The sequence below is a fragment of the Xiphophorus couchianus genome, chromosome 9, assembly GCF_001444195.1.
Source record: "Xiphophorus couchianus chromosome 9, X_couchianus-1.0, whole genome shotgun sequence".
Taxonomy (NCBI): domain Eukaryota; kingdom Metazoa; phylum Chordata; class Actinopteri; order Cyprinodontiformes; family Poeciliidae; genus Xiphophorus; species Xiphophorus couchianus.
Genome location: NC_040236.1, coordinates 14566081 through 14592316, shown reverse-complemented (window position 1 = coordinate 14592316; position 26236 = coordinate 14566081). Strand labels below are relative to the sequence as shown.

General features: G+C 39.9%; 1 protein-coding gene across 2 annotated transcripts; it reads left to right on the top strand.

Annotated features, from left to right (window-relative positions):
• Positions 1–1558: 1558 nt before the first annotated feature.
• shdb (Src homology 2 domain containing transforming protein D, b) lies at positions 1559–25885 on the top strand. 2 transcript variants are annotated; one of them, XM_028028765.1, is made up of 8 exons: positions 1559–1847; positions 2453–2819; positions 5328–5478; positions 8270–8491; positions 17828–17905; positions 18447–18624; positions 22107–22226; positions 24883–25885. In XM_028028765.1, the coding sequence occupies exons 2-8, from the start codon at positions 2490–2492 to the stop codon at positions 25067–25069; spliced, it is 1266 nt and encodes a 421-aa protein (XP_027884566.1). In that variant the 5' UTR covers positions 1559–1847; positions 2453–2489; the 3' UTR covers positions 25070–25885. The 2 variants fall into 2 exon arrangements, with proteins under 2 accessions (XP_027884566.1, XP_027884567.1); XM_028028766.1 differs by lacking the exon at positions 17828–17905 and having other exon boundaries at positions 1560–1847.
• The last annotated feature ends 351 nt before the right edge of the window (positions 25886–26236 follow it).

Sequence of the window (26236 nt, the reverse complement as noted above, 5' to 3'; positions counted from 1 at the left end):
CGGTTCTTCCACTTTTTATAACAAATGTGTATACTTGTATGCACATTTTCCCCATAGTGATAGACCTTTTGAAACAGTACAAGAGGACCTGAAGGTAGACAGAAACTATGAATGCATTATACCTCTACTCTCAAAGTTTCAATATGAAACAGTTAATAGAAACGTCCCAACAAGCTGGAATACTAATTTAGAGGGTTTCTCACCAACCCCAACCTCAAAATCTAATATGGATGCCATCCAACTTCTTGATAGCTGTACTTAAACACTATTTATTTATGCTTCTGGTTCACAGCTGTATATCATTAAGACACAGCCTTATAAAAGTTTTGTTTGGAAAAAAAACATTGTGTATGTTCAAAATGCATGAAAGTACATCTGTATCAGCTTATATTAGAATCATCTCATAAATCCGGTTTCAATCCTCTGATCTGCAAAACAATTTATATGCTCTTATATCATTCTCAGATCCAGGGTCCAGCAGAAATAAATAAAAACTTTTGTTGGATCTCCACCACAGAAGTTCACTGTCCTCAGTGACAGATTTTAATATGTTCAAAATGTCTCATTGTGACAAAGCTTAGGAACAGCACAAGTATGAATTACAAAAAATTTAATAAATTGCACCCATTATAAGATTTCAACTGCTTTTTTTTCATGTTTTGTGAATAAGGAGTGGGGGTTCCCAGTGTTGTTTGTAGTCAAGGCAAGGATGTTCAAGATAACCATGGGGAGTGATTTAAATTGGACTGTAGTAACAGATAAATAAATCAAATAAACATGGACGTACTGGATCTGGATTTCTTTTGATACAGAACCAGTGTTTGTTCTTGGTGAACAATTGTTCCGAGTGAACATGCAATGGGGAGGATGTGAAAGTCTAGATGTCATAGTGCTGATGGCTGTGATGATGGCCATGGTGGGGGTGGATTGTAGCTCGATGACCTCATACAGTCACCCGCCCCCTGGGAGAAAGTGAGCTCACAAGAGTCGTAAAGAAAAAAGGCATTTACGATCTTTTAACAGACTCACATGTGCCTGGCTCAGTGTAGCGTACAATCCAATTTAGCAGTCTGGACAAAGGATAATGTGACATGTGGGAGAAGATAAGTGAGAAAATGTAAAACATCCAGGAGGCAGAGTGTATACACTAAAAGAATACCTCTTTTAAAAATAAAACTGGACAAGTCTAATTTATGTTTTTGTTAGATTGTCTTGTTTTATGTCCACATCTTAATCGGTGCCTGGTTTATCTCGCTTGGATGAGTGGATTTCTCGGTTTTACGCAGTCCTCTCTGGACATCTTCTGGCGCGTTATCTCCTGAAACCAAAAATAATTACGAGGACGTTAATTGACTTTCTAGCATAAAAAGAAATGCCAGTGATGTCATGCCAATGCATAATTCACACCTGAGAAATGTGTTTCTGCCAGTAGACTCAGTTGCGTTGACGATGCTTTGGAAGAAGGGGATCTATTTCTTGTTGCCTGGCGCATGATGTGTACAGACATTTGAATGAATGAACGCTCTGCTGATTGCGAAAGGCAGCAGGAGGATATTCCTCTGGGACTGAAGCGCCTCCCCTTTAATCGCTCGGCTGAGTTGTGCCTCTCTCTCTGAGCTGTCGTCGCTCTCTTCACTCGCACATTTTTCAGGAGGTAGTCCGGATGGATTTCGATACGCTCGAGTTTCTGAAAGAAAGGATTCCGAAAGCTCCTGTTTTCTCATTCTTCTGAGGTTTAACAGGCTTTACGAGAATGATTACAGCCTTTTGTGTGTAGTTTTATCGTCGGTGACATGAAGAAGCGCGAATTTTTGCATCCAAAGTGGCTGAGGGATTGAATTGGCGTGGTAAGTGATTGCGCGTTCGGAGAGCAGCTTTCTACGATGTTTAAATCCATTGTTTTGGTCATTTTGTGGAACAGAAGTTTGGACAAAAATATTTCTTAGCTTCTGTAAAGCCCCTCTTATATATAAAATCTAAACTCACACTTAATGTTTGTAAAAATGTGTCAAAAAGTTAAGAAGTTAGAAGCTTTCCGTTTAGATGAGGTTTTTTTTAAACATCTACTCTTGGTCTTTTCTATATGTTTACACCCTGGCTTTATCGTCGGACTTTTATTGCAGGGGTGTGAGATGTAATAGAAGCCTTTGGGCAAAGTCCAGTTGCCAGACGTTCTGCTCCCATGGTTGAAACAAAAGGAGCCCATGAAGCCCAGCTGTCTCCGTAGGTTAATGTCACATGGAGGCATGTAATAGCACACAGACTGTTGCTCTGTGATTAGGAGAAGGTAGATCTTGGATAGAAGGATTAATATAGTTACTGAAAGAATAGACATATTTATATATTAATACGCAGTCCTTTTACGAAGCAGTTCATATCTTCTGCAGTGTCCTCTGAAATAAGGTCCAGCATTAACCTTGCATCTGTCCCACCCCCAACATTTTTCACACAGTTTTCTATCTAGCACCAAGTTTGGAAGCTGAACCAGCATGGCCAAGTGGCTAAAGGACTACCTGAGCTTTGGCAGGAAGGTGCCCCCACAGCCACCCACTCCGGACTATACAGAGAGTGAGATCCTCAAAGCGTACCGCCTGCAGAGAGACCTCGACTTTGAAGATCCGTATGAGGATGCGGAGAGCAGGTCCAGAGGGGAATCTGGGACTTTTGACCCCTCCACACCGGTGTACGGATCTCCCATGAAGTCTTCCAGTGTGGACATGAAGTCTCCTAAACACAGGCTGATCAAAGTGGACTCCCAGGAGTTGGGACGCACCAAGATTCTTCTCAGCTCCATCTCTTTGGAAGAGCAACCAGAGCCTGTAAGACCTGCTGATTCTTAGCATTTGTTTTAGCCATACACTGATCAGTGACTTGTACATGATTTCAAATGTCCAGATTTTGTGAACCTTTGACTTCCTGATTTCTCTTTCAGAACAACAAACAACTTTGAACATTTTTTTCTAATCTTCCTTTGATGAAGGAAGCTAATCATTTCTTGCATTAGGAGTTGAGTTGACATTTTGCTGTGTGTAAAAGGGAGCAGTTGCTGTAAAGCAAGGTTTTAATAATTCAAAACAATGAAAGACTAATGAATTTACATTTAAAATTCCTTTTGCAACTTATATAAGAAGTTTGCACAACTAGCATGGTTAGCATTACAACTGTAAACAGTGGTTTATGTGTCTATTTCATAGGGAAGGTGGACCTTTTCACTGATTTCACTGAAATTTTTCAAAAAGGTCTCCAATGTGTATAAATCCATGATGCTCGATAACAGAAGGTGATCTGAAGTTTAAAAGGATGAAACAGAGAAAACCTTGTTGTAGTTTGTTCAGCCTTCCTGTTTGTTGTTGATGGTAGCTCTGGGTTGATTTGCAGCATGTCCCCAGTAGAGGTAAAGTAGCGTCTTGTGGTAGTTGGTGTCTTTTTGTTCCTCAAAATGTTGTCAGCAGTGGACAGAATTTTTCTAGTAAAAAAAATGGCAACTTCCTAAGGAAGTCTGTTTTTTTGTAGTCTCCTTAATATACAGCCAAAGATCCTTCACAGGTACCATAGTTTCCTTTTTAAATGGCTCCTTACACCTTTTAACCTTTCTCTGCCTTCACATTCCAAGTTTCCAATTGACTGCACACCCTTAAGTGGTGATTGAACTGAAAGTACTTCTTCTCAGTGCTTCCCTAACTTCTTCACAGATGTACAAACAACAAAGGAGATTGTGTGAAATATCTTCCTCTTGTCAAATGAGGTGGGCTGGAGTCATAAAGAGAAGCCAACCAAAAGACATAAAAACTCCCACTTCTTTCATCCCATTTCCATCACAGTGACAGTTTTAATGATCAGATTCAATCATCAACTTCCTGGGAATGTGTGTCAGAAGATATGTATTGCTTACATAAATCCCATAACATCCTACACACATAAATTTACTACCATAGACGGAGGCGGGAAAAAAATGGATGGCTTTGGCGCACCATTGAGCTAGAGGGGGGCATGATCCCCTGAGTTTATGTCCGTCCATAAATAATAGATGAGGTTTGGTTTTGCAAGCTGAGAGGGACCATCACACGTGCACATGTTGCAGGGCCACATTCATTATACTGCTTGGAGAGGTATCAAGGGTTACGAAGAATTATATTTCAAGCTTTAGTGCTGTTTTTGTCGTCAGGGACGTGTTTGTTTGTTTGTTTGTTTTTAAAACACACACATGTAATGTATGAATGCATGATTAAAAAACCCCTCAACCTTTAGGTACAAATGAGAAAGATGTTTAAAGAACAATTTGTGCAAAAGTAAGGGCTTTACAAGGACATTAACTCAAAAACGCCGACTAAGTTGGAGAACGTCTTAGAATCTTCATCATAGCAGTTTAATCTACAAACAAGCTCATGGAAACTGCTAGAAAGGGCAAAATTCCTGAAGTGGATTGAAGTAATACTCCCACTAAAGTCGATAGCTCCCCTGTTTGCACTTTTCCCTCTAATGCACATTAATTTCCCATGATCTGTGGGAACAACCACATTCTAATTACCATAACAGATTCCTGTGCATCAATAGATAACCTGTTAGAGAATCAACAAGAGATTAGGACGTTGTTTCACCAGGGCGTGAGCCTGTTTAGCAGGATTTTGGGAAGTGGGGCCTTTCTGCAGTGATTTCCTTTGTGAGAGAGAAGGAGAGACAAAGGATGTACACGCTTCTAGACTGGCTCTCACATGTTTTTGTATACGCGCGTGTTTGTGCGACCATATGGTTGGCTGTGTTGCTGTCACTTTGCCAGATGACAACTGCTTTTTTTTTTTCCCTTCTGTGCTTGCATGGAGAAGCAAAAGCTGCCGACTGCATGTTTCCCGCTTTTATCTCTGTCCACTCCTTTTGAAGCCAAAAAACTTAAGGACCTGTCCTTCACTATTCAAGATTTTAACAAAAATATGGAGATGTAGAGTATGTTTATGTTTATATATTTTGCATAAAGATTTAGTGGATCAATTTATTCAACAGTAATCATGGGCCATTTTTTTTTTTTACAAAATTTGAAGAGTCTTGAAGATATACTGTCTCCACAAGACTATTTCTTTAGCTTTATTTAAAAAAACAAAATTATGCTTTCAAAACTTTAATGCAAATCTTACAAAATCCATGTTGGGAAAACTGATAAAGTCAAACTAACTAGCCACTTTGGAATTTTGGCTTGTTTTGCAATTCTTTGGATGATTTGAATTCATTATCCTGAGTCAGCTTTTTTCCTTTTTGTTCTTCTTCAGGTGTAAATGAGTTTTACCTCAAAAAGTGCCTTTGCTTCATAAGTGGATTTTTGTTTAATCTTTTAGGTGGTCCCGTCAGCCCCAATGGCAGGAGACACGGATTATTCCGATCCATTCGATGCGCGATTGGAACATCGACCGGATCCAGATCTTGGTCTTGTCCCTTGCGAGAATAATGGCTACATGGAACCATATGAAGCTCAGAGGGTCATAACAGGTCAGTGGACTCATAAAGATGGAGAAGACTTTTGAACAATACAAATTTGAGTTCGAATGAAGTGGTTTGTCTGTATTTTCCAGCTACTTACGTGATTTCCAGCATGTTCTTTCTCTGGCTCTATTGATCAAATTGACCAGTTCAAACAAAATTCAACTTAATTATTATTAAGGTTGTTCTCTTTACATTATGCGTCTGCACTAGTCTTTTTTCTTCCTGAGTAGTTTGTGTGTATTGCTTCACAATAGCAGAGTTGGTTGTACAAAAGAGTAGGTCAAAAAAACACTTACGCTTTTTACACCAGACAGGAAAGACTAACAGAAAAAAAAAAAATTTACCTCATTGTCAGATTCAGTTTTACTTATTTTAGCTTTTACTCTTCTACTTGATCATTCCCAGTGGGAAATTATATTTTAACAGTTAAAGTGTACAATTAACTAAACACTAGTTTACAATTTGTAGAATTGTAAACTATAGAAATGCAATCAATGTTATTTGAACAAATGGGGAGTTGATTTTGTTTTATTTTGTACTTTGTGTTTGTAAAGGTAAGTCATCATATTAAATCTGAAAATATTAATTCATGGGTAAAATGTGAACCTAGATCATGAAGTACTGCTTCTGTACTGCCAGCAGTTTTTTTGAGCAAAGCATGTCAATGATGGCCTCATGTCTTTCGAGAGTACTGAAAAGACCAACTTTCTAATTCCAATTTACTTGGAATTTAGCAAAGTTTTAAAACACCTTACTACACTGGATTTTTGTCAACCACAGCCTAGTGAGCTTTCAACATCATGAAGTGTTTATTCACCGTCCAGGCTCAGATCCCCTTTCTGCCCTCGCAATTTACTCCCACATCATCCATCACAGAGCCATCGCTTTCCATTTCTCCCTCCTTCTGCAACATCTTTTTCTGACCCTTTCCCCTCCCAGCGCTTTCCCTGGTCTGTCCCAGTCATTTAGTGTAAAGGCTTACCCCTCCACCTCCATCGCTCCTCCCCTCCATTTCTACATCTCTCCATCTCGAGGGCTCTCCCCTGTCCCCCCAAAGGGGATTCTTTGGTTTGTCTCTTTAATCTGTCCTTCAGTGAAAGTCCACTGAATATATTTTGCCCGCTCATCGCTCTCACTCTTGGTGCCCTTTTGGTAGTGAAAGGGATTTCACAATATTAGGAATAAGAGAAAGGAGCTAATCTGTTGCCACCTTCAGGCAAGCCCTTTACATATCCTGGATGGAGCCGTTTGAGAGGAAAGATTCAGAGAGCTGATGGCACAGCTTTGTCAGAGCTCTGACATTGGTTTTGAATTGAGTCTGTCACTTTAGAGCCTGCTTTTGTCTGTCCGTCTATTTCAGTCTTTCTTTGTCATTAAAAGTCATGGAAGCAGCAGGCAAATGTGACACTGGCATAATATTTATCACTCACTTAGTATGTGGTTTCTAAAATTGTTTAAATTTAAAAATTTCTTCACTTTGTCATGGCTCATGAATTCAGTTCGTGTGGATAAAAGGCCGGTCCCCCTGCTGACACACATCTGCATGCCTGAACACACTCCCCATCCCTTCCTGTCATCGTTTCGCTCAATGTTCTGTCCCCGTAAAGTTGTCTTCTCACCGCTTCCCGCGGTCTCAAATCCCTGCCTGTTTTCCTCCATTGGGCCTCCTTTGAATTTATCATTTTATTTCCTTCAATCTTGTTTTTATCTCCCAACCTTCATCTTCTCTCTGTAACCTGGCTGCCGTGACACCGCCAGCTCCCAGTGCAGGTAGAGCAGCATTCAACCCTGTTGTGCTTCTGTCTTCATGACTTAACATCAAACGCTGACAGACCACAATCCCCTGCCCTCCTCAATCTCTCATGCCATCTCTCCCTCCCTCTCTTTCTCTCTCTCTGCCTTTTTCTTCCACTTGTTTCATCAGGGCTTCTCTTGCCTCTTCTTACTCCCACTACTCTTGAATCTACCACATCCCTTTTCTCTCTTTCTCTCCCCTCCTGGCCTTGCTCCCCCTTTCTCTCTTGTTCTCCTCAACCCTTCTTTTTATAACCTCAGGGTCTCTCCGTCAGGGTCTTCCCTCTTGGTCACCATGGTAATAACTAGCTGCCTGAAAGCACTGTTTTATCACGGCAAACTCTATAGTAGTCCTGTTTCCATTTTTATGCAAATACAAACATGGCTTTTGTTTTATTACAATTCCATTCTACATTTTCTGGTTAAAAAAAAGAAAATCAAACACTGTTAGATGTTTTGGGACTCCTGTTGCTTGGAGATCCCTTTGGAAGCATTTTATCTCATGGCCATATTTGACTTCAGAAAACGGATGCAGGTGCTGAGAACCATTTGTTGTCTGGACCCCACTGAGAAATTGATGAAAACGTTAACAAGGAGACACGAATGCTGCTGTGAGCCATGCTGGATATCTGCTGGTTGAGATGCAGGATGGACACAGAGAGAGAAAGTACCGCGTTTCCCCTCGGCATCTAACCCAGTTTTTTTGTTAGGGCCAACCACATTGGTTTCTGGACCTGCTGCAAGCTGTGCAAACATAATTATTTTAATTTCTCTAATTCTGGGCATGTCGGAGATCAACAAGCTTTTTGTTTATTTTAAATTTGGATGGAAGAATGATTTTGGGATTGTGTTTTGAGAAGAATAATTGCTTCTGACAAGAGCTATTTTTCTTGCTGACTGGTTAAATATGATAAATATATGAATGATTGCATATTCATCTTCTTTTGTGTGATTTATTTATTTCTTCTTCTTCTTCTTCTCTGGTTTGCATGTATTATGTCAGAACTGCAGCGCACCCCCGGAGGAGGACGAATGCGTGGAGGGATGCAGCTTTACGACACTCCGTATGAAGAAGAGCGAGGACAGCGCCTGGGCTATGTCTACGGAGAACTTCATGAAGAGGGCAAGGAGACCAGCAGGCTACCGCAAGATGACGAGAGACCAGCAGACGAGTATGACCAACCCTGGGAATGGAAAAAGGATCACATCTCCAAAGCATTTGCAGGTAGGAAGAAAAGACATTCTCTAGAAGTGAAGGAAAAAAACCTACTGTTGTCATGGAAAAGCCAGAGAATGATCATTCCAATATATTCATCTGCCCTTTGCATCAAGCCTGCAAATGTTAAAGTTCTTCAGATAATGTTGGTTTGCGTTTTATGCAATGATTCACAAACCAGTTGATTTAATTTTAATTTTTCTTTTTTTTTTGTCAAATCTTTTCGTACTGCAGTTACAAAATTTTTCATTGGGATTGTATGTAACAGATTGGTGTAAGCAAAAATATTTTTTTGTTGTTTTCCAGAGACAACAGTTTCCCAGATGTAACATGACCTACAAGAGATCTCTCTTGTAGAGTGATCTCTTGTAGACTTTGACTAGGCCATTCTAACATATGAATCTGAGCTGACTCACTGCTTTGCAGCCACGGTTGTATGTTTAGGGTTGTCTTCACCCCAGCATCAAGTCTGTGGAAGCCTCTAGCAGATTGCCCTGTATTTAATTCCAACCAGCTTCCTTGTCCCTGAAGAAAAGCATTCCCACAGCATGATGTGACTACTGCTATGGGTTACTGTGGGGATTGTGTGTTCAGGGTGAAGTTCAGCGTTATTATGGCATTCTTTCAGCATTCTTTTGACAATCTGTTTTTCAGCACTTTTCTATGAAGAACAGGCCTTTAAATATGCACAACTATCGTAGTAGATGTCTGTTTGTTTATAAATCTCCAATTCACGACAAATGTTGGGGCACGAAACAAAACAATCTGATTTATAAACAGAAATACAGTAAATTCAGTACAACCGTACAGACAGATTCAAAGTCAGTTACATACATTCCAATTCAATCCTATTTACTAAACAGTTGAGTCGAGCTCAGGTTATTATGCCAGTTTTGGAAGAAGGCATTTTTATTTTAGGAAATCCAGCCAACTAGTTAGAGTCACTGACTTAGTATTAAAGCTAAGCATGTGGCAACAATGATGAGTGATCTCTGGTTAGACGCTCCCACTTGAGTTGTGGGTTTTTGCAGCTCCTCCAGGGTTATCATGGGCCTATCAATTTCCTCTCTAGTTACTTTTCTCTTCGAGTATGGTGAGCAGTCATCATACTCTTTCTGTTTCTGGATAATTAAATAGTGAGATGTCCAAAATTTGAGATATGGTTTTATGACCTACCCTGCTTAAAATTTCCCTGCAACTTTATCTGTGATCTGTCTACTGTGATTGTTGATCTTCATGATGCTGTTTGCTCGGCTGAAGTTTGCTTAAAACCCCCTGAGACCTTCAAAGAACTTCTCTCTGATAAAGTGCCTCAAGGCAACATTTGTTGTGATTTGGCGCTATATACACAAACTGAACTGAAGAGAAAACGTATGGATTTATTTTGAGATCAAATTACACAAAGGTGGGCTACATTTAGCAAGTAGGGGATTTGTGATTACAATCTGTTGGACTTTTGTTTTGGGGGTATCAGATTTCAAAGTTGTGAACATAAATAGGCAAATTTTTCAGAGTTTTCATTGTTAACATTTTGAAAACGATAAATTTTCCTCCATGTCACAACTATGCACTACTTTGTTTTGATTTGGTGCTATTCTAATACTGTTCCCATAACCAGATGAAAACATGTAGCTGCAATGCAACTAAATATAAAAAAGTTCAAAGGCAGTGAATGCTTTTCCAAGGCACTTTTGTTACAACGATGAGGTCAGTCATTGATTTCACTGGTTTATTTGTTTAGTTTAGCTCTGCCTCTGCCAAGCTTAATCAATACTCAGTTTTTCTCACAGAAAGCCCTCCCAAATTTATTGACTCTCTTCCATTTTATTAAAATGTTTTCCAGCACAAGTGTAAATGTCTGCCAACCAAAGACCAAAGCCCTTAAATCTTTTAAATGAGTGAAAACTCTACAGTATCTCAGCAAACGTGTATTTGAAGAGACTCTCTGAAGAATTTTTTTTAGCTATTCAGTGGTTAAAATGTGCTTCAAAATGATCTTTTTTTAAAGGTCAGAACCTTCATTTGAGCTCACAGACTGCGTTTCTGCTGATAGTACATGGTAAAAATAATATTCTAACTGTTCTGACCTTTAAAGAATCATCTACCTTCCCCCATCATTGCATCTCCACAGCTTTTTAACTAGAAATGGAGTACTGTGACCTTCACTGTCTGAGCTCAGATGACATATATTTCTCTCTTTTGGAGTTGAAATCTTTCTGGAAGAATATTGATTTTTTTTGCTTAGACATACGGTTGACTGTACTCTCAACAAGCTTTGAGATGATCATCAAGACTGACAGGGGCTTTGGTTTGCTGTTATGTCAGAATTGTGTGGAAGGGGAAAAAAGGTGGGAAGCGAAAAAAGGTGAAATTGCTTCATAGTATTTTTAAAGCAAAGGGATGGTGCAAGTAAACATTCCTGATAAATCATTAAGAAGGGGGATGTAGGTGTAAAGAATGCCAGGCCAAGTCCACTTAATTGAGCTGTATCTCCAAGTCACCAAGGTCAAGGTGATGGGATAATAAATCAACCTCGCCTCATCCTCGCTCACCTCCATCCCTTCTCCCCTCCCCTCAGTTAATTACATGGCTACACATGTGTGACTGATCCAGTGTTAATAGGAAAGTCACGGTCAGCACAGCATTGTCTGGATACCCATGCAGATACACAGAAATCCATTCTCATCGCATTAAAACTCAAATCAGCCAAACCAGTGAAGAGCACAGAGGCGCTGTAACTTATTGGACAGAGGAGACAATTTTAAATTAAGATGTGCTCATGTCGATTTAAAAGCCAAAGTCATCGCTCAACTAATTTGCACCCCTCACTTGCTGTATCTGTTTGTTTTCTCCTTGTTTCAAGTCTCTTCTTTGTGACATATACATTATGCGTCACTGCAGGGGAGTACTCATACCACCATTAGAGCATGAAGTGTAGGAAAACACTGGTGCAGCCCGAGTTCTTTGACCCTTTGTTTTCACTATTTATTTATTTTTTTTCCATTCGGAGTCAACTCTCTGAGCTGGCTTGCTGTCTGTCGGCGCACCGAGGCACTGGAGTGTAAACACACAAACAGTATTTTCCATTCTCACATTTAATCCATATTCCCCAGGACTTTCTGGGCATTGCTAAGCACGGCCCACATTGCAAGGGCGGGAAGCGATGGAAAGGACGATGCAGCAAAGGCATGGCTACTGAAGACAGAACAAAGAGATGAGGACGGAGGTTTGAGAGGGATGCAGATGAGAAGAGATGGAGAATAGGATAGAGAGAGGCTGCATGCAAATGAAAAGGGACGTCCGATGCTGTGAGATGCTTGGTGACGGTAGGTGGATGTTAATGGGCCTGGTGTTTCAGTGGATAGGAGTATTAACACTAGAATGGCTGGATTTAGTCTCACCTCGCAACATCAGGAGATGTTGCGAGGTGAGGAGAGCGACTCGTAACAGGGAATTCAGGGCCACTGCGGCCACGGCGCAATCATTCATCCCCTAACACAGGCACACTTTCTCACACATGTACACACCATTGCTCCAGTGGTGACAGGGCTGTCCCCCTCAGTCCTCTCCTCCCTGCTATTGTGACATACTCACTCAGATAACCTGCCGCAGGTGGGCAAATGGTGGGGGCAGTAAGGGGCGTATCTGCCAGCAGCCCCTCATCAGCACTTGCTCTCAGGCTCATGGACGCACATGTGGGTTTCCAACTTTTGTGTTTTTTTTTGTTTTTTTTGTACAGACCGGATCATGACCACAGACTTAATTCAAGCGTGAAAGGATCGTGCATGCATGTTGGCACAAGTGAAGATGTGAAAGGGGGATGGGGGGATTTATGTGTACTGTATTTATGCAAAAGCTTCTCTACAGAATCTCTATGATTGCAATTCTCCCGGCTTATCCACGCTCAAATGTAATCGCTGGTGTGAAAATTGAACGCTGCGGCTATTTTTTTCGAATAAGTCCAATTTATTTAAGAAAATAAATATTTTTTTTATTTTCTTGGACTTGTAGTCCACTTCAAGCAGTTGTGTGAAGTTGATCCCAGCAGTCCCTCAGAGTTTGACATGAAGATGGCTTTAAAAAAAAAAGACAAAGTGTTACCATCCACCTCAGATTACAGCAGTCATTAATTCCTGGATTGTAATGGCCATTCGTGCATTAAACAACTGGCCCTGCAGCCATCTTGCGTTATTAGCGATCTAATGAGAGAGACCATCTTATTAGTTCTCTGATGGCTGCTCCTAATGAACAGATGAGTGGGTGTTTCAGGTGTTTTTAATGTTTTTAAGTTTTATAGACCACAACAAAAGGTTTGAGCCAACGAATGTGAGTGTTGGCGCAGTGGAGCTCATGATGCAGAGCCCGAAACCAGCTGGATAGAGGAGGAGAAGGAATAACATCGCCACCCCTAGCAATTACTGTAATGTTGCTGTTGAGCAAAGCACTTATCCTCCACTTGTTCCACTGCAGCTGCTCATTAAGCAACAGAAAAAGACCTGGACTATTCATAGAATCTCTGCACCATGGTGAACGTGTGAGTCCTAAAATGTAGGTTGAGACAAAAACACTTGCAGTTACAGGTTCAGGATAACACTTGCTGGATCAAAAATAAAATTCACAGTTTATTTTGCTTGCAAAATTATTTGCAAGCAAATATTATTTGAATTATTTGAATTTGAAACAAAACTATGCTTCAACAATATTTGGGCTATATTTGAATCCCTAAGCTCATTGGATTTGGCAGCATTAACATATATCTGGAAGAACAAAGATTAGTTTTCTGTCTGGTCAATGAGAAACCTCATTTAGATTTTGTAACTTTTAGATTTTTGTGTTGGCATTTGTTCGATTTGGTGGGTTAGGAATGAAGCACGGTTGGTGTAAGACATGGAAGTCTGCTGCATTTTGCTCCCCAAAAAATCTGGAATGGTGGTGAGACAAAATGACATGTGCCATCAGTCAAAAACCATAAGCTGAACAACTAACTTAGCATGGTTACTTTTAATAATTTAGCAATGTTTTTAAAATTTTGGCTTAAGAACAAAAAATGTGTTCCTTGGCTTTGACAAACCAAAGCATACAACCAGACATTGGAAATGAGATCAAATGATTTCTTAAACAAAGTAAAGCTTTTGTATCTGACACTAAACATTAGAATGCATTGTCTTTTCCTCTTTTAATGGCAGCAATTTAACATTTTAATTAACGAGAACCTTTGTTATACAGAGATTGGGGAGGAAAAAAAAACATTGAACCATGGTGTGTTTGTGTGTCGGTAAGAGCTTTGTCGTGATTGTATGCTTTGACAGGCTCAGGGTTCCTGCATTGTTGCATCATGCATATTTGTGTGTGTGTGTGTGTGTGTGTGTGTGTGTGTGTGTGTTTGTAAGAACGTGCAAGCAGGAAAAGAAAATTAGATTTCCATTTCTGGCTTGATGGTCCTCTTTGCTGCTATAAGCAGACCCTTGGGCCATCTGACCAGCTACTCATCAACTTACTGGCAGAACCGCAAAGCTCCCCCCTTCACTCTTTCCCCACCTCCTCTTTCTTGTCATCATCTTGCTTGCTCTCTCCCTTGCCCCTTTTTGCTTGCTTGTCACTTTTCTGATTTTATTTTTTTCCTGCAGCCAGAACCCTCTCTGACGTTAATGGAGAGCCATCTCCTTATGTTTCATCTTCACTATTCAATATAAGTGGATGATTACCTCTTATTTCCTATTTAAATATGAAATAATATTTAAATATTAAAATAAGTCATATGAAATTACCTCTTATTTCCTATTTAAATATGAAATAATATTTAAATATTAAAATAAGTAATATGAAATTACCTCTTATTTCCTATTTAAATAGGAAATAAGAGGTAATTTCATATTTAAATAGGAAATAAGAGGTAATCATCCACTTAGAAGCAAATAAATGAACATAAGGAAAGTATTTAAAAATGAAATAGAAGGGTGAATCAAATTAATAATGCATTTCAGTAAATTTACCTTAAAGAAGTCACTATTTTAAGGATGTACTTTTGCAAATGCATTTGTCCTTTTCCTGTCTGTACATACAAGTGCTTTCCTCTTGACAGAAGGTCTTTGTTTGCAGAGACTCTATGCCAGAGCTGTGTGTGGGGAGGGATGTCTTCATTAATCGACTAAATGCAGCCGTTCTCTTGTCTTTGCTCTTTCACAATTTGAAACGCACATAGAAAACAGCTGCTGTGTCTAAGAAAGTCAGTTATCTCTCACCCAAAGCAATGGTTTCTCTGTCCACATCCAAAATAAAGAGCCTGCCCTCCCACAAAATAGATTCTACTAATTATCAGCATGCAGTTGAGGCAGGCTAAAGACTTTGGCATACTGTCTGGCTGTCACCTGTTTCATAGTTTCAAGTTAAAATGAGAGAAACCTCCCCCCCACAAAAAACACTTCCTTATTTAAGCATTGAAGTGTTTCAGTGCAACAACACTTCCTACTGCATCAGAGTAAGTCTGTTTTCTTTTTCTTTTTTTTGTTCAGAGACAGTCAATCAAACACTCTGCTGTTAGAGAATCAAAACAATAACAATCTTATTTTTTGGATGACACAGGACTTCCATTACACAGGGATGAGCCAGACGTTTCTTCCTCATAAATGACTGGCATAGTTGAGCATCTAGTTTGCATGAGTGTGGCTCATTATTTGCAATTGAGTGCAAGGTTCATGTGTCGGTGTCTTCTGAATCTTTGTTCAGTCGAGCAATTTGTATCTTTGAGCATTAGCAAATGTGGGTCACAGTTATATTAAAACATAACATGCAATACTATTTTCTTAAATAATTTTATGACTTTTTTGGGGGGGGAGCGGTTATTCATTTTGATTGTATTATGTTCCACTTTCCAGTTTCCCAATGTCAAAATCCAAATGTATGGCAATTTCTGGCAATGCAGGAGGTGGACAAACTACGACAAGGTTCCAGTCATCAAGTTTAGATGTAGTGGACCAGATTACAGCCTGTACTGTGTTGAACACACTTTTCTTTCAAAACCACCTGACATAGGTGTAACATTTGATTTATTCTTTGCAGCCTACATTGTGTTAATGAAATATTCCACTTAATATTACACCAATACTACTAGCTTGTGAAAACAACTCAGGATAGATTTATGGTTTCATGTGGTCTACACCTAGATTTGACCTCTGAACATCTTTGAGCCTGCATGAACTACAGCCCTAGTCACCCGTTATTGACTGACAGATGTTGTAGCTCATCTGCTTCAAGGTTTCACATGTTGTATGTTCAGGTATTTTGCATACTTTGCATGTAACAAGTAGTTACTGTAGCATTTATGTCATCCCAAACCAGTCTGGTTTTTGGGCCAGGGCTCAGCAAATGGAGATTCAGTTGTGTATTACGGCATATGCAAACAGAGAAGTTGCTGCAAATGTTCAAGCAGAGATATTTGTTCATTTCAGTTGAGGCACTCCATACTAGAATTATTTGGAGATTATTCACAAAAAAGTAATTGCATAAATTTCACAAAAATCAACTTCATTTAAAAAGTACTGTACTTTTTAGTCCTACTGTAAATGTGTAGAAATTTTGAATTATAGTGCATGTGAGAACATATCTATAGCGATTATATAGTTTATTGTGTTTTAGCTTCTGCTAGAAGGTTGTACTTTTGGTCATTTAAATAATACTTCATGTAAGTGGTGCTGCCCTTCTAGCTAAGTACACATCTTGTCATCTTGTGTAATTTCCAATAGAGTTGACTTGTCGTCACGTTTCATTCTTCTAAATTATGAATGTTTGATGTTCTCATCTTTTATGAAAACTAGATCTATGTTGGACTACTTCATGTAAAGCTAGCTTTTGACTGATGTAGAAGATGGGTGATTTTACTTGGTTCACTTCCTTTTTAGGCAAATCAAGAGAGTTATTCGTACCAATCAGTATGAAACAGATCATTTTTAAAGAATAGTAGAGTATCATGGAAAAGCAAAATTGAGATAAAAACAATATAAATCTCATCTTTGTCTCATTAGATTTTTAATATATTACTGCTCTTATTTGCACTCTGCACTTACTGCACTCTTATTTTCTCCAATGTTGCCCTACATTTGTTTTAATGTTCTTCTCATCTTTTGCCACACATCTCTCTCTCTCAGTTCTTCTTGGGAATTAGAGGTGTGAAATTTGTGGCGATAGTGAGCTGACAAACAGTGAAGTGAGACAGTGGTGGTCCCAGGAGTTTTTTTTTTTTCTCTACATGCTTGTGTGTGCACCGGTGTTTGCGTGCTAGACTCCCATTGAGCGCCAGGCCACACTTTAATCCTGGCATCAGTGGAGGTGCAGTTCGCTCCAGATGGGGCCATTGTACTGCGCCATGCATCAATAATTCACAGAGAGCCAAGGAAAGTGGCAGAGTGTGTCTGCCTGCTCAATAATTAACCAGGGAAGAGGAACATGTATGTACAGCCTGGGTCTTTCTCAAAACGCCCGTTCAAAATGGCCTTTGATGTCGCCGGCCTGGGGGGTCTTTGGATTAGTCAGCTCATTAAGATGTCACCCCTCTGTTCCTTTTATTTGTTTTGTGATCCACTTTTGCAACTAGCAGGAGCTGGATTTGCATTGTGTTTCTGACACGAATGCATAATGTACCTGTGAGTGAGTGTTTGCAGAGAAGGCAGCAGTAATGACTGGTATTACAGCAGTCAGCCATGGTATACCGTGAGCTATTTTCAGCTCCTTCTCTCAGTGCACCTTCTGTTGCTTTGCAGTGAATAAAATAATACAAATGCCCACACACACCTCAGTTCCTCTGTCACACTTTGTTCTGGGTTGACTTACTTTTGATGTCACTTTTTTCATTACATTTAATGCTAAGAGACAATTTCTAGAAGTGGAAAGTTCAGATTACTATAAATAAAAGCGATGCTGCTACTCCCCTCTGTTCTGTCTCCTGCCTCCTTTAGCCTTATCTGCCTTGATTTATTAGTGTACACACAGGCTCTGAGACTCTGTTTTTCTCGTGTGGGATTTATCAAGGGTGCAGGGGTTAGATTATATTACTGCTCCTCTTGACAGGAGGTAGAGTTAACTACATTTGTTGACACCACAGCTATGTCATCTCCTCACATACAGCCTCTCACTTCTGCTCTCAACAGGGCTCCCCTTTTTCATCTACCTCTTCCACTTCTCACATCTTGCTCGCTCATTCTTCCTCACATTAAAACCCTCCTCTGGTGTTTGGTCTCACTTCTTAATCATCACCTCTTTTCTGTCACCTGCCTCGTTTGGTGAACGTTGTAAAAGCCCATCTGCTGTTTTCTTGCTCTTCTCTCTACTCCCACCCCCCTCCTCTATTAGAAATGAGGGAGTTGACGGAGTTGCCCTGGCCTGCCCCTGTGGGTCAGCTGGAGGAGGAGCCCCCTGTCAGAGAGCAAGGTGACCTCTCACCCTGAACATCCCTGCACCCCCTTTCACCCACATTGCCTTTCTTTATTTGCATGCAGTTATCCAGACCCTCATGACCCTGTTGTTTAACATCTGCCATACTCTGAGTAGAGCACCTGCTTGTAGCAACTGTTGAATGCTATAGTGCAAGGTGTGTAAAAATTGTGAATTTCTGCCATTTTTAGCTGACTGAATATGTGAAATAATTGTCGCAAAGGTTATAACAATCAAAAACAAAGTTGCAAGCCAAATACAGGACAAGAAAACTGAATCTTTCCATCTCTCTTCAGCCTGAAAATTTCAAACAAATTGTAATGATGCTGGTAAATTTCTTTTTATCAGACTCTGACCTGCTGACCTGCAACATCCCCCTTTCAAATCTAATCCCCCCCTTGCTGCTTATGTGGATCTGCGGTAGTCTGTTATCTGATGTTTGTTCCCGTCTGCTTGAGTGGATTAATCCCCTTTGATCATATTGCTATGTAAATAACATGACTCACTCTCTGTCCCCCCCCCCCCCGCCTGCCAACAGCACAGTTTGACGGTGCAGAGTGGGATCGCTCGTCGTCGCCCACAGAGCGGATGCGTCCTGCAGCTCCCAGGTCGAGCCCGCTAGCAGCAGGAGGAGGAATGAAGTTCCGAACGCCTCATGAAAGCCCCACCATGATGGGGGAGAGAGTAGACCCTACACTACCTCTGGAAAAACAGGTGTATGTATACTGTCTTCTGATAGGCAAACAGAAACCCAGCATCAAATACGTAGCTTCAATTAAGGGCACAAAATAAAATTTTGTGAAATTGAGTTTTTTCAGCATCTCATCATGTTATAATGTGATCAAATGTGTCGTCAAAAACACACCTCAAACATGCATAATTCGTTCATACATGTTTGGAAAATCCTTCAATTTCCCATGGAAGCTATTTAGGTTGCATAAACTCTCACTTTCAATGAGCTCCTCAGAACGGCAGTCTCTAAGTCAAGCTTCTCAGAGTACCCCTCCCCTGCAACTCTGCCACTTAGCTCCTTCAGAGTAGTGGCAGCAGCAATTAGCAAACACCTTGTGAAGCTGTGCATCCTCTGAGCTTATTATACAAACTACTTACCAGTGCAACACTGGTAAGAACGTTGTTAAAGGCTTATTGGTGGAACGTTGTTGTGATAATATGCTGGAGGCAGCATTAGAAAGAGCAGGAGCTTCTTAAAGAGACAGTGACCCAATTTCAAGGCATTAAATCGCAAAGTCAAATTTATTTCAATGTTGTTGGAAATGTACAGAATTTTTTAAAAAACTGAATGTAACATAGTTATTGATGGTGTTATAAAATGGCACTATGTGCTTGAAAAATATATAATACTGCCCCTTTAATAAAAGGCAATAATTAACAATGTTAATAATTTAGCTGGAAAACATCTAAAACATGCAGGGCAGTGTGCCCTTAGGACCAGCCTTGGGAAGCACTGCCATAGAGATGCACGGTTAAATTGGGCATCAGACCCCTTTCACACATGAAGCAGAAATACTTGAACTGGATCCAAGTCCTATTCTGTTTGTGAGTTCAATGCATACTGCTTTCTATCTGCAAGGCTTGCTGGATTACAGCCCTCATCTGGCTGGATTAGGTATTAGCCAACCCCACTGGAGTTCAAATGGCACCTGGACTTTGTCGCTCAGAGTTTGACAAACAAATGGAGATTGCAACCTGAAAAACTTGATACTTTCTTCAAAAAGAAAAACTAATATTGGCTTCTTTTTGTTTTACTAGGGAGGAAAACAACAAAGAGGAGGCAACAGCAGCTAGGAGCACGAGTTTCTAGGATGAGTGCAGAGAGCTGTAGCTCATTCAGCAAATGATGATTAATGCTTCCATGATTGTCCCACTCCGGTTGTTGCAAAAGAGCAATGTGCTTGTCTGGTGTGCTTAGGATAGTTGCAGTAAGACAAGAGACCTTTAAAGATTAGTTCATATTTATTAAAGACATTGATACTTTTGTAATGTCTTACAATTGGACACACCCAAACAAAATCCTTCTATTTTGACCTTAGTATGCTGAACAGCCTTCTTGGTGTCGTGCCGCTGCCAGGCAACATGTACAACAATGGGCTTAGAAGTTGTGAACTCCACCCACTGCTTTCTGTTCGCAAGGTCCCTCTTTCAACCTAGCATTTGTTAAAAGCCTCACAAGTTTATTCCGGTACTTAGGCATGCAATTTCATTTACAAAGGCAGTAAATGTTTCTTCATTTCTTTCATGGATACATTTAATACATTTTATGTATAAGTCATCATGAACATGTAAGGGCAGACACCGTGGTGGAAAGAACCCCATTAAAAAGTCAAAGACACTTTTATTGCTCTGCTTTGATGTATTACAGGCTTGGAAAAATTCAAACGAAGCCATTACATGTTTCAACTAAACAGAGGTTTAAACATTAACAAATTAAGTCCAAGCGTTTAAGACGCACATTTACCTTGGTCTTAATTTCAAACATCAATTTATGTGCACATAAAGAGCTGTTTCCCTAATGAAACTACGGAGTACAGCAGCCCTTAAGCACAGATGTAAATTCAGACACGCAGCGTGTGTGCATGTGAACATGTTCACGTGACGAGTTGCCATGCTCCGTTACTCCGTTATAATCACTTTGGGGCTATTTGGGGATTTGTGGTTTCAGCACAGTTTTAAAATGTAAGACATGATTGTAAACCTGAGGTGGGCATGTCTTCTTCCTCAGTCGTCAATGAATCCGCCTTGTACTGGTCGTTAACAATTTACAGTGCTGTGAAAAGTTATTCAGTCAGCATTTTAACTTACTCCAACCACAATCTTCATTATATTTTATTTAGCTTCTCTGTGAAGGATCCCAAAATGGCGCGTTAATGTAAAGTGTTTTTGTGAAATACTTTTAAGTTGTCACATAAAAAAGTCTGCAAACTTCAGGATTCATTTATTCTATGCTTAATTAACCCAGTGCAACAAGCTGCCTCCAGAAGTAAATAGATTCCACCTTCATCTAATTGAATTTCTGTTCAAATATAGCTGAGGGCCTCAGAGGCTTTTTCTTTTTAAGAATAAGTATTGGAGAAGATTTATGCAGGGTTATGGTATCAGCCAATATCCAAATACTTGAGCATTTCAGAGAGTGCAGTTTTAATCCATTACCTGAAAAAGGAAAGATCATGCAGACAACTGTAGGCAAGAAAGGGGAAATAAATCCAGTTCACTACATACCATGTAGAAGACATAGCAACAATATTTATGAAGATGCCCTTGTCGGATGAAATCAAAATTTCGCATCTTCTACTCTACATACAAAATGCTACATTCAAAGAGTTTCAACCCCCTACCCCCAAAATCTAATATAGCACATGATCCTAAATACATGAATTCTATTTTCCGTTGTTAATCCTGGCAGTGCTTGCATCATGCTGTGGATATTTGTTTTTCACCAGGGCTGGGAATCTGGTCAAAATTGACAGAGGGGAAATGGGTGGAGCTACATGCAAGTTAATCCAGGAAGAAACCCTTGAGTCACCTTTCATCAAAACAGCAAGCCTAAACGTAGTGCCAAGCAACAAAGGCAGGATTTGTGTTAAATCATAAAATTGTTCAGATGTTCTCTATCCAATCTGCGTTTGCTGTTCTCCAAAGGACAAGGGGGTTGTCCGTTTGTATATTTGAAAAGTTTCTGTTGACAGACACCCAAAATATTTGCTTCTGTAATTGCCACAATTGGAGGTTCTATAACATTTTTACTGGTGTTCGTTGAGTAAGCCACAATTTAAAACCCTTTTTACAACTAAATATATGAAAACAATGTACTTGTACCCTTTTCCTTTCTCTTTACAACTACATGCCACTTTGTTGTTCTGTAATATGGAATCCCACTAAAATATGTGAGAACTTGCGGACGTTATGTGACAAATTGTGGGGAGGAAAAAAGCATGAACTATGAATTATTTGTAAAGCCACTCTAAACCGGGTGGAAATCCAGTTTACCGTGTTTCAACATTTGTTTTTTTCATTGAAGAACATTTAAGTAACGTATTAGAATGATAGGATCAAGACACCACAGCTTCTTAGCTATAGGTTCCACATTTCTCAGTAAAGAGTGCGGATATATTTTGTTTGCTTATGACATTACCAAATATATACACCTTATTGTTACTGTTATGTGTGTGTAACCCAACAGATGGTACCACGGCACACTGTCGCGCTCGGAGGCAGAGTCGCTGCTAACACTGTGTAAAGAGTGCAGCTACTTGGTGAGGAACAGTCAGAACAACCGCTCGGACTTCTCCCTGAGCCTGAGGTAAGACTTAGACCTAAAAACTAGAAACCGTTCAACACCTTCTTATGTTCATTATCAATCTCTGGTGACAAGCTCTGTACTTTAATTACACATTATCATGTTTTTTGTACTGTGTGTACGTGCACGACTTCAGACGCCTGAGCTCCTCATCTCTTATTGCGCTCCCTAACACCCCTCCATCTGTCTCTGGCTTTCCTCTCCCATCTACAATCACCTTCACTTAACATCACTGCTGCACTGATTCCTCTGCTGATGCTCATGTGTGGGGCACAATACTGCTTATCTGGTCAAATCTCCCCCTTGTAATTACAATCGCGATCCATTGTGCCGGCCTTGCTCCGGTCTCCTGTCATCACTCTGTCCTCTCAGCATCCTTGGCCTCCCCCTTGGTGGCCTTCCTCCGTAGCCCCAGCGGGCCGTCTAAGTGGTAATCAGTCAGGTAGAGCACACTTCAGCGCACACATCATCCTCCACATAATCGCTAATGAATATGAATTACCGTCTGTGGGACGGGAATCAGGTAGGGAATAGGGAAGAATGGGAATGAGGGGAGTGGAGTCAGTGTTGTGGTGACATATAAACAAGCTCATGCATTACTCATTTAAACGAGTGGAGTGGTTTTGAAACACACAGACACGTGCGCGTGTACATGATCATGTTTGCTTAGGCCACAAGGTCAGTGCTGAAACTTTTCCCCAGCTAACACACACGAGGCTTAGAGAAGTGAATTTATCAAGATCCGTAAACCTTATGACCTCTTGATTGTTTTTTTTGTGGTTTTTTTACCCAAATTAACAGAAACGTTATGAAGTTAAAAAGTTTTCAGCCTCCTCACAAAAAGCATTTCTCTGCCAATCAATCTGAAAAGGAGAACGAAGAAGAAAAAAATATAACCAATGTTTTAAGATATCTGTCTCAGTTTGGTGAGACTTATTTTGACCTCCTTGGTTTGAATGGTAGGGTTCTCACGGAGTTTATTGTCCGATAGGGATTGTTACAAGAAATTTCAATTTTGATTCATCTCTGCTTTTCTCAACCAACATGTTATTGCATAAAATTTGCTTCTGGTTTTCCATCGAGTTTATGAAGCTGGGGCATGTATATGAATGCTCACATTGTAACTTTCCCCCCCCGAGTTTTCATCCACATAAATAAAGCCTTTAGCTAGTGGAGCTTCTGCTGAATAAAGCATGCCAAGTTAACCACTAATATATATTTAAGAGCTTCAGATCAGTTTGATTTGGGTCAAGCATAAAATCATATGGAGATTCAGAAGGGTCTCAAAGCTCAACTTTGACCAGAAAGTTTAGAAACTACAGAACCTATGTGTTCATTAAGCTGTGTTACTGCTGGTATTGCTTTTACATACACTAAACAGTGAGGCTGCACATCTCTGCTCTGTTTGGTATTAAAACTGTTGTTATTTCAGAATATAATAAAAGCTTTGTTCCACAGGGTAAATTTTAAAGCTCATATCAGCTCAACAACTGCTCAACACCATTTTGTGGATCTTCCTAAGCTTTGGCATTTTATGACCAAAAATGTGTCAATTGATGTCAGACGGTCTTGATTGTCTTTTCACCACTATCTTGTTTTGTATTGCCACAAAATTGCCTAAATGAGGCCAAGAGGTGATTAAGAAAATGTCTTTTTGAAACTGTATCCACCAGCTTAGTCTTAACAAGCTGTGCTTTTACTGAACCCTTGGTCACTTTGCTATAAATACCCCTGCCATGTCAGTAAAACTTTTATACAAGGACTTTTATGGTATAACAACCCAGTACAACTAAAATCACTGGGGAAATGCACACATTATCAGAATGTGTCTGACATTGTTTTTATCATTTCCTGGGAGGGAAAACAAATGAAACACCCAAAAACTGTGTCCCAGCTTACTAAGAAATGTAAACAATACCTGTAGTGACTGTCAAAGGTTTTTTTTTTTTTTTTTCCTTTTTGAAGATGAACTGAAAGAGTCATCGCAAGCTGAAAGAAATACAGAACAAAATAGTTACAACAACACCTGAAGACAAACTCTTATCGTTTTTCTGTAGAAACATTGTATGAAATGGGTCTAAAAATAGTACTGTGCCAGTTCTATAAAAGTAACAAAAATCCTCAAAGGCTCAAAAGATTTGTCACTTTCACTGTAAGTGTTTTGGGTTTTAATTTTCTGAACAATGACAGTTTTGCTGACCAGTTCCAGCGCTTGTCTTTTGCTGCGCTCCTATAATCAGACATACATCATCGCTGGCTCGATGACTCCTAAAGGAGCAGTCCCTTCAAAGCTGCATGGATTTTGAAGGGAAGGTGTGGCTCTTAGTGAAGCCACTGCCACAGCCTCCTTGTTTTTCCTCTGAGTTTATGTTGTATTACTACTCCATTTATCCATCAAACAAAACCCCCCTCTCTTTCTTATTTGTGTCAGTGTTATTAGGTTTTTGTTGGATTCATGTTCCCAGAGTGAAATATAAAGCGAACATAAATCCAGGCTATCGCTCACACACAGTCATGGGACCAAATGCGTAATGTTAGGCGCTCCAAATTTCATTTCATGCTTCTTTACTCCCCTTACACTTTTACTTTTTTTTTTTTTGCTTTTGTTAGAAGCTGTACACTCATTCTTTTAAATTTATTTTTTATCTTTTCTTCACAGGAGCTGCCAGGGTTTTATGCACATGAAGTTCACCCTGTGTAAAGATGGGAAGTATGTGCTGGGACAGAACAGCCCTCCATTTGACACCATTCCCGAGGCCGTCCACTTTTACACCACGCATAAACTCCCGATACGAGGTGCCGAGCATCTGTCCCTGCTCTTTCCAGTGCAGGTGCAGACCCTCTGACTGACTCAGTCTTGTGGACCTGAATGATTTCATTTTGATCAGAAAAAGAAAACATGAATGTTCGACCGAAAAATCTCAGCGGCGTGAAACTACTCAATCTCTTTCTTTTTTTTTTGACTGGATTACTTTTAGTGTTTCAGGACATGAGGGGCTTATGCTCGCAGCTGTTGCATCTGTGCCATGTGCAGAACATCTTGGGGATCAATTCCCATGAAATGCAGTACCCGAGCTATCAGCACCTTTACTGCAACTCCTCTCATCTACGTGCTTAACCAAGCGGGTATACTTCAGAACATCTTCTACACTTTGTTGCATTTCTTTCTCATTCAAGAGAAATGCACTGGGTTTTAGAAGCGCAGCCACTGCAAGAAAGCCTGCATATTGTGAATGTACTGATTCTCCAGTTTACTGAAGAAAATGAGCAGAAGACATTATAAATTATTACAATATAACACTAAACAACCTTAAAACCATAAAACAAAACTGTTTGTGAGACTCTAAACTGGTAGTTTTGCTTTTCTTTCATTCCCTAAGACAAAATGAGTCAATTAGGCTAAGTAACACAAGAAACTATTGTTTAAAGGAAAAATCTATACTGGAAAGAAAGCTATTTTTAAAGACAGACAATTTTTACCTACACCAGTAATGGATCAATTGTTTTCTTTTTTTACAAACTCACAACTGTTGAATTCAACCCAGCCTACTTTGTATGCTGTAAGGGTTGCTTGACACATGTCAGTGTTATTTGTTAATTGTATTAAAAAAAGTGTTGTTCTGGTACTTGATAAAACTGAGTTTTACCTCTTGTTGCCTGCACTTTTTGCACTTGTATTTGTTCAGAGTTACTGCCATTGTCTTATAACTGACTTGAAAATCAGATCAATCTACAAACTGAGCTGCAAGCCACAGATTATGAGGCAGAGACTCAGTATTTACTCTAACTTTAAAAACCTAGAAATGTTGGCAGTGTATGCAGTCGTGTTCTCACTTCCTACAGATTTTTGTCTGCCAACTCCGTCACATGGATGAATGTAAGCTGTACTCGATTCTTGCCGTCTGGAATGGGTTTAAATGTCAGCTGTCAAGCTGCAGTATTTTTAGGTTAAAGCTAGTTTTAGGGGAAAGCATTTCCACACCACTAGAGCTAACACTTTCATCTAAGTCATT